An 8,625-nucleotide genomic window follows, 5' to 3' on the forward strand; every position below is an offset into this window, starting at 1 on the left:
TACGGAGAGCAAGCTCGATTTCACGTAGCGATGGATGACAGAGAAGCCGAGAAAGCTGTGGGCATACTTCAGCTACTCCAACAACTTGACGCCGCCTATCATTAGCATCAACATTATATATTAGCACCATCTGTAAGAGAGAACAGAGCGTCACACTAATTACTGGGTAAACCTCAACGAAAAGAGGCACTGGCTTGCTCGAGTAAAACTTTGATAATGTCTTACTAACATCTCTCAATATAATCACCTCTACAGGCTCAGCTATATCCTCTACCCAAGGAATGACGACAAAAAGTAAATTTCCAATAACATTTTTAGTAGATAAGAACAAATCTTGCAAACCACCATCCTCACTCATATCTTGCACCTAACCTAACATCAGAAATTAAAACCACATTTTCTAGCGGTGCCGGAGATCAGGCAAGTCACCATCCTCTGGGCCTGGGTTGTGGACCTGAAGATTGGTGTCCTTATTCTTAGCCTGAATCGCCTACTCGATGAGATTTGGTGACAGAGGGTCAGTCATTCTAACTACATGAATGTTTTTTTTCATTATGTTAGTAAAATTTCGCGTTTGCACTGATAATAGAGGAGGCTTGCAAGTCCTTGATCAAATGTTGGATCATTGAGCTATACATGGAGTACTTATTGCTAGAAAAATAGCTCGATCAAGTCTATACAAACTTTTACTTGTTGATGCTTGTTCTCTACTCACAATTATGCAAGAAACTCATCGAGATTCAATATCAAATCCGACCTCGTTTCTCTATCCTTGATCCTTTGGAAGTATTGTGCACAATAATGATTCAAAACTGGAGAATACAACTTTTTTTTCTCAAAAAATACTTGATGAGTTTTCATTAATCGAATTGGATTCGCATAACACGTTTTGGATAATTAACTTCAAAATACATGAATGAAATTAAGAAACATAATAGAATACTTAACGAATGCATATGTGACTTTGTCCCCTTCCCTGAACTTCCATCTCATCGGCACATTTCTTCATTCAATTTGGCGGTGGGTGGGCTGGGACCAAGAATGCCCTTGAGATGTCGGTTTAACCCTGCCAATCTCTAGCAAACCAAGACGCTGCACTTTTGATAGGACTACTCCCTATGTAGCCCCTTACTATGGCGTGAGGTGACAAAGGGCGTTTCAAATCATTGTTAGCTAGAACAGACTATGGCCTGACGCCTCACCTCTTTGAAATCAACTTCAATGGAGATGATAAAAAAATGTGTCACTGAAATGATCCCGACAATCCCTAATGTTGAAGTGGTTAATCCTGTTCCACAAAAAACTATGCCTAATAGTGTGCTAGACTTGAAAGAGGACTGCTTCCATCTCCTATGAAGTCTCGATGACTCTCTTTCAAACTATTTATTTAAACTGTCCCAAAAAAACATTATGCTTAAGAGTTACACCCCTTCTGGGGTTGCTCTTCAGGCCTTATTGTAGATATTGGCAATGTTTTATCGTAAGGAAGACCAAGATAAAAAGAAACCAAGCCGGCCTTTAGGATCATAACACATAAACCAAATTTCGTTTTATCAAATTTTTTAAGCCTAATTTTTTTTTCTTTGGGATTGGGTTTTTCACTTATGGTGAGAGTGAAATTAGCTAAAGATTTGACATGTTCCCCTACTATATTGAGACTTGAGAGTTGGTCGAAAATAGCTCATACTAAATTTAGTAATAAATTTTAGTTTTTAACATTCATTATTGAAGATGCTCACAGTTAAATAATTTTTTGTTGCGAGATGGTTACAATGTCATTCTCTTTTGATATATAATATTTAATATAAAATTAGCATTCTTGCACGAGCCAAGCACACATATAAGTATGTATTTACTATTTGTAATGCTTATAAACATACATATTTTACTGTAGTTAGTATGTGCACTATTTTTTGTTCATTTTTTTAAAGAATTTGTAGGAGAAAGTGAGTTTTATTATTTTGATTTTACTTTCTTATCCTCTATTCAAATATAGTTAATTTCATAAATCAAGAGTAGGAAATACCTGTTTGGCGGCTCTGTATGACAACTTTCTTTAATTAAAAGAGATAATAGAGATAAAACCGAAAAATATTATTTAGGTTTTTATCCCTTGAAAAGGAAAACACAGTAGAAAAGTGAAGAGATGGGAAAACGAGACAAGAAACAGAGGCACCAACACAGAACCTCTCACAGAGCTGCCTTTCACTACACCGAACAAGGTGAAGAAGGTGTCAGTTTCGAAAGTCATGCTGCTTCCAAGTTCACTATTTCCGAGGAAGAAGAAGAAGAAGAAGAAGAAGAAGTGGAAGTAGAAGAAGAAGAAGAAAAAGACGAAGATGGAGAAGAACAAGAAGTAGAGATTGAAGAAACTGATGAACACCCATCAAACGATATCCCCTCAAAGTTTCTTCTTTATCAACAATCTGTACAGGTCTGTATCTTTTTCACTACCATTTTGATCTTGCTGTATTTTGCTGCTGACCAAAGAAAAAAGGGTTTAAGGAAGAATGCCACAATTTTGATATTGAATTTAAAAAGAACCGCAGAAGGAAACTCAATCGTACTAAGTACAGTTATATGGTATGTTCGAATTGTGAACAAATTGAAGTAGAATCTTGATGCATTGGTAATTTGGTATTTGGTTTTATATTTCCGTTCTGTATGTAGCACACCAAATTTGATCTTTTTGGAAAGAACATTCGCTTATTTTAATCATTTCATGTTAATTGCAGTCACCAAAAGGAGACATAAGCTATTTGCAGAAGTTCTTTTTGATGTATGTGGGTGGGAGGCAACCTCTCCATCTTCTGGAAGATTTTTGTGGCACTGCTCTTCTTAGGTATTTCGTTATCCCTTTTATGCACACATTTGAAGGAAGTTTATAAATTTATGTACTGAACTGTTATTATTGTCGCAATGTTGGTGGGTTAGGTTGTTTTCTATAAATGTTTTGTTTAGCAAAGCATCATGGTATGTGATGGAATAGTCAGTTTGTGCATTTTGGAAGAAGATATGCATGGTTGCTGTACTGCGGCACTGTCTAGTGTAAAACCATAGGCAGTGAGCTCACTCAGTTTATGTTTGGGAACTAATACGGTAGTTCCAACCTGGTTCGCTTTTAATTTAGTATCCTCAGGGCTTAAAAGTGTGAAAGTTTATTGGTTAAGGTTTCAAGATGTTTAGTTGAGTTTTTAAGTTGGAAAGAAAGCATTAGGTTGCTTCTAGTTTATTGCTGTTCTAAACTACAATCTAAAGATTCGACAGTGGATACTCATTTTGTGTCTTACAGTGCAGAATGGCTCCGGACAGACTCGAGAAGGACTGCTGTAGGGTTGGATCTGGATGTAGAAGCGCTAGACTGGTGCATGGAGAACAACATAAATAAAATTGGGTCTGATGGGTATTCCAGAATTTCCCTCTTCCATGGGAATGTCTTGCAACCTCTCGAGGCCAAGCTAATTGAGTTTGAGCCCCCGGAGCTGATGAAAAATCTTTCGCTCACTCAAAAGACAGATGGTTCTGAGAATGGTGGACTTGAATCTGTTCTCGGATGGGGTTCTTTTTCTCCACATAATGTGAAGTACATGAAGAACCATCAGTTGCCTGCCAGGGACATCGGGTGTGCTTTTAATTACAGCTGTTGCTGTCTCCATCAACGTGCTGAACTGGTTTTGTATTTCAAGCATGTTCTTGATGTCTTGTCAAAGAAAGGCGGAATATTCGTAATGGATTTGTATGGTGGTACATCATCAGAGTGCAAGCTAAGGCTTCAAAGAAAATTTGCCAATTTCACGGTACAATACTTCTTTCTATATTCCCATTACTGTTTGATGCATCATTTGCAGTCCATCTTAGCACGAGTGAGTGAAAACGGAAAAAAAAAGCAATATGAAGTGAGATGGGCAACGTGCCATATTATTTATATCATTATATGTTTAAACTAGATTATTCCTGCTTTTCATTTCTATTTAAGTATAAATAAATGCAAATTATTGAAAGTACATATGATGTAAGAGGCCTCACATGCATTTGAAAGTTAAATCATTGGCATTCTAAAACCCTCCTGAGGTCTTTTGTCACTTCTCCTTGACAACACCCTTCTTACTTCACAATAAACCCTGCCCTGAAGCACATAGTTAGATTTATTTATTTATTTATTCTTCCCATATGGTTACTGAGAACCATGAATAAATAACTTTTACATACAAGTCTGATTTATTTTAAAGCGTGCCAACATAAAGGTGAAAAATGTCTTGATACTTCATGTCATCTCTTACAACTAATTTATGATATTCTCTACTTTCAGAGACAGCTTTACGTTACACATTTAAGTTTTGTCTTGTGCAGTATTTTGGGAGCAAGCAGAATTTGATATCATTGAGCGCAAAACAAGGATTAGTCTCCATTTCCATCCAAAAAAGCAGCAGAAGAAACTTCGACGTGCATTTTCATACAGCTGGAGGCTGTAAGTTTCTTTGTGCTGTTCTATACAAGATCTTTCATAAGTAAAATGGACATTTTGCACTCTTCGTTGTGGCCATGGCAACTTGTGAATCATTTGATTGAAATCAATTTCTTACGTATCTCAGGTGGTCATTGCCTGAGATTAAAGATTGCTTAAAAGAGGCAGGTTTTCAATCTGTTCACTTTTGGTTGCGTGAGATGCAAGACACCAGAGAAATCAGAAAAACAGAAGGTTTCGGTGCTGGCCGAGACATAAAATATGAAGAGGTTACCAAATTTGAGCAACAAGATGCTTGGAATGCATATGTCGTAGCTGTTGCCTAGCTTCATCTCATCAAGTAAGCTCTGTTTTCGTGCTTTGTTCAAGTAGGTGCTGAAGAGACTGTCCAAAATTTACAAACTTATTTCAATTGTGCTTCCCAAATTAGCTTGTGGTACAGAATGCATGCCGGGGTGGTCATGTTATAACATGAAACATTTGCTCTCACCCTTTTGACCTCTATAGTACACAAATGCTAAATGTGATCTCAGACTGTAAAAACAGCCTAAGGTTGGATGTTTGTGAAACAATACCCGACTGTACAGACTGTTTCTGCGCTAGGAAAGAATACAGTACCAGGATTGAAGCTTCATTTAAATGTCTTATATGTATTATATTATATATTTTGATGATATTTAAAATGACATGCATATAAAGTTTTTGTAAGATTTTATTGCTAGATGTTGTATGTCGTTGGGTACATTTCCTTTTATTTAAAAATGGAGCTCCGGAGGCCTTTAATGTTTTGAGTTTTGCAATCTGGCTACCAATCATCAGTGTTTGAAAACCTGAGTATTATGCACTTATACATATGCACATGGATTTATATTGAGGTAATGCTTTTGAGAACATGAGGAAAATATTCACAACTACAGCCTTGCTTTTCAGGTGCCAACTATGCAACAATTGAAGAGACTGGGGAAGGTCATTTTGCAACTCTGCACTGGCTAGGAAAAACTTCCTTGAGGTTGGCCATGGTTCTAGTGTAATGGTAATAACTTCTAAAGTCATGGATTGTTAACATTAATCTTCTGTCACCATTTCTTGTCATCTTTGCATGTGTTGGAATCAAAACTATAGGACTTGTTGCTGCGCACCCTTACTGGCATCATGGTTCCAGTCCATATATGATGGGTATTTCTGTACATGGCTATCTCAATGATCAAATCTATTTAGTCGTGTATTGGTGTCGCATTTTTTTTTCACTATAGTCCAGGAGTCGGCCACTAGTGAGGAATACGATTGTGCTATACCTAATGACCTCTTGATTTAGTAGTTTTGAATTTGACTTGGGGGAAGTCAGGTAGTCATTCATATGTAACCCAACAACAACTCACAATCCCAAAAGCACATTTCAGAACAGTTTGCGACAATTAAACACAAAACATGCATATTAGATACTGATCGAGAAACCATATCCTCATCATCTTCATCAAATGCAGCAGCGCAGCATGTCTTCCTATTACAGAATGTTACCTCATCTGATGCTGAACTTCGCAGTTTGAGTCATTTGAACGGAGAAACATGTTGTCGGGAAGGGATGTTTTAACGCGAGGTGATCCTTTTTTAAGCTGGTACTACTAGCAATATTGCAGTTTACACTCTTTCAACCACTTTTTTCCCATATGGAGGATGCAGACTTCGGAGTTAGAAGACCTTTGCGACACAGAAGCTCATGTCTGGACTCCTTCAGGAAATCGCACTATTCCTCTCACCTGAAAATCACCAATTGATGACCAATTGATCGATGTGTGCGGCATTAGGACGACAGAGGCCGAAGCTAGATTCACCTTTCCAAGATATCTTATATTTTGTGTCTTTGCACATGATCACAGCAGTTGCAAGCTTTTAAAGAGCGCATTATATGAATCATTGGCAGCTCCCGGTGACCCGGTTGTTACTCGGAGAGAGATTTGCTCGCAGAAAATTGGTGACTATTAAACGTGAAGATTGGGACAAGGGGACAATAATATTAGTGCTTTTCTTGTTCTTATTTCATAGTCTAGATGACTAGATGTGCCGTGTAAACACGGCTTGTTTTTATAAATTTTCATATGGTCGGTTAGGTAACGCCCGAACTTCTAAAATGAAGCATATCTCATTATCTACAACACCGACAAGCATATCTCAATCATAAGAACTTGCAATCATCTCGATTGAGTTCCTTTCGATTTCTATCTCTCACCTATATATAATCTCTAAATAATTTTCCTTAAAAAAAAAAAGGTTCAACAGGCACATAGAGCAACGTTTGGCATCACTTGTGAATCAGATGACTCTTTGAAAGGAAATCATTCGTGACTAGCTTGTGCCGCAACGAAAATAGAAAACCCTAACTTTCATGCAAGAGAATAAGAATCAAAATACAGGTCCCACGAAAATCAAAATTAGCGGTCAAGATTGACCCCATAGCCCTGACCAGTCCAAAATGGCGTGGTGACTAAAAAACCCTAAAAAACTATAAAGCCAGGCGTGGCCTAAACGACTTCCAGAACATACCACCACTAAAATTTAGCAACTTTCCTTTTTCTTCCTCCCAAAGAAACCCAAAGAAAATTTCGAATGGTCCTCCGGTTTTGTCTCCTCTATGCGCATTAAGAAAGAGAGAAGAAGTTGCAGCGAACAACCGGCAATTGTTTCTGGGAACGAAAAAGAAAAGAGAACAAAAGGAAGAAGCTCTCTGGAATTTTCTTTCCTTTGAGGACCGGGAATCCCACCACCTCGGGACCGCCCTGGTTTTCCTTTTCCCCTTCTCGATCTCTTTTGCCTTCCTTATTTTATAAAACCCCGCCCCTCTCTCCCTTTTCTCCTCTTCCATATTCATTTTCCAATCTTTCTCTCTCGTTTCTTTACCTACTTCAGGTCAAGTCTCCGACGAGGTAAAGTGAACGCCGTTGGTCGACGTTTGTATTGAGTTTTGCTGAAATATAGATATGGCGGAAGAGCATAGATGCCTGGAGCAGAAGCTGTGCGTGAACAACTGCGGATTCTTTGGGAGCCCGACGACGCAAAACTTGTGCTCCAAGTGCTACCGTGATCTGCAGCACAAGGAGCAGCAAGCCCTCTCTCTCAATCAAACCTTCATCTCCACCTCCGCCGCGGCTTCGGCTTCATCGACCTCTCAGCCTTCCTCTTCTTCGTCGTCGTCTTCAGCTTTCTATCCTTCGTCTCCGGTTTCTGTTTCTTCGCCGCAGAATGAGCGCGTGGTTGTGGATACGAAGATAGAGGAGGGGAAGAAACAAGAGGTTGTGCCCGCGGTAGAAGGGGCGGCGGCGAACAAGCCGAACAGGTGCACGACGTGCAGGCGGCGCGTGGGGTTGACTGGGTTTAAGTGCCGGTGCGGGATGACGTTCTGCGGGACGCACAGGTATCCTGAGCAGCACGCGTGCGGGTTCGACTTTAGGAGCATGGGGAAGGAGCAGATCGCTAAGGCCAATCCGGTCATCAAGGGCGAGAAGCTGCAGAAGATATGACCCGGCTGCCGCCGGTGAGGGGTGTAAGGGTCATTTACTATTTCACTTTCGTGGTTTGGTTGTTGTGGTTGGTTGAGTGGTCGGTCGGGCGGTATTGCCTTGTCTTTGTAAATTTCGTGTTGATGATAAGTTAATTTATTGTCTTAATTATGTTCCCTTTGATTTTTAAGAATAGTGCATGGTTCATTTCCAGTTTTAATCGGTACTAAACCTAGAAGTCGGTCAATAGCTTCACCTAAAAATGAATTTGCCAAAATACACACGTCAAAGAGAGTTATAAGTTGATATAATAATATACGGTAGGGTTAGAATTTTTTTTAGAATAAATAAAAGAAAAAGAGAAATGTTATGGTTTAATTTTATTTTAATGGGTAGTAGAAAGTTGAATTTGTGCAAATATACGGTTAAAATACTAGTTGAGTTAAAATTAGGCGAGATTGGATATGAGTTTCGTTTGAGGTATATACGGTACATGAATTCGAAAGCTTATATATGGTCCATTAACAAATTAAGACAATTTTCCCTTTTAAGTTAAACACACTTGGTTCTTCAAATGTTTAATCAATTGTTCTAGGCGTGCCTTTAGAAATGGGTTAAGTTATGTGCTTTGCTAAATGCTAAGTCGACGACTTTTGAGAAATATGT

The 8,625-nt window shown here is 38.7% G+C and overlaps 2 protein-coding genes across 2 annotated transcripts; both read left to right on the top strand.

Moving 5' to 3' along the window:
• Positions 1–2,138: 2,138 nt before the first annotated feature.
• LOC126787171 (uncharacterized) lies at positions 2,139–6,586 on the top strand. Its single transcript, XM_050513093.1, has 7 exons — positions 2,139–2,434; positions 2,736–2,842; positions 3,293–3,828; positions 4,336–4,468; positions 4,593–4,805; positions 5,396–5,474; positions 5,588–6,586. Exons 1-5 carry the CDS (start codon positions 2,147–2,149, stop codon positions 4,789–4,791), a joined length of 1,263 nt encoding a protein of 420 aa, XP_050369050.1. The 5' UTR covers positions 2,139–2,146; the 3' UTR covers positions 4,792–4,805; positions 5,396–5,474; positions 5,588–6,586.
• A 401-nt stretch (positions 6,587–6,987) lies between these two features.
• LOC126787633 (zinc finger A20 and AN1 domain-containing stress-associated protein 3) lies at positions 6,988–8,135 on the top strand. Its single transcript, XM_050513516.1, has 2 exons — positions 6,988–7,242; positions 7,370–8,135. Exon 2 carries the CDS (start codon positions 7,441–7,443, stop codon positions 7,978–7,980), a length of 540 nt encoding a protein of 179 aa, XP_050369473.1. The 5' UTR covers positions 6,988–7,242; positions 7,370–7,440; the 3' UTR covers positions 7,981–8,135.
• Positions 8,136–8,625: the final 490 nt, after the last annotated feature.

This window comes from Argentina anserina, chromosome 3 (assembly GCF_933775445.1).
Source record: "Argentina anserina chromosome 3, drPotAnse1.1, whole genome shotgun sequence".
NCBI lineage: Eukaryota > Viridiplantae > Streptophyta > Magnoliopsida > Rosales > Rosaceae > Argentina > Argentina anserina.

Coding starts and splice junctions, on each gene's coding strand:
- LOC126787171 (XM_050513093.1), top strand. CDS start 2,147: ATGGGAAAACGAGACAAGAAACAGAGGCACCAACACAGAACCTCTCAC. Junction 2,435..2,735: donor TTTATCAACAATCTGTACAG/GTCTGTATCTTT, acceptor TGTTAATTGCAG/TCACCAAAAGGAGACATAAG. Junction 3,829..4,335: donor CTTTCTATATTCCCATTACT/GTTTGATGCATC, acceptor TACACATTTAAG/TTTTGTCTTGTGCAGTATTT.
- LOC126787633 (XM_050513516.1), top strand. CDS start 7,441: ATGGCGGAAGAGCATAGATGCCTGGAGCAGAAGCTGTGCGTGAACAAC.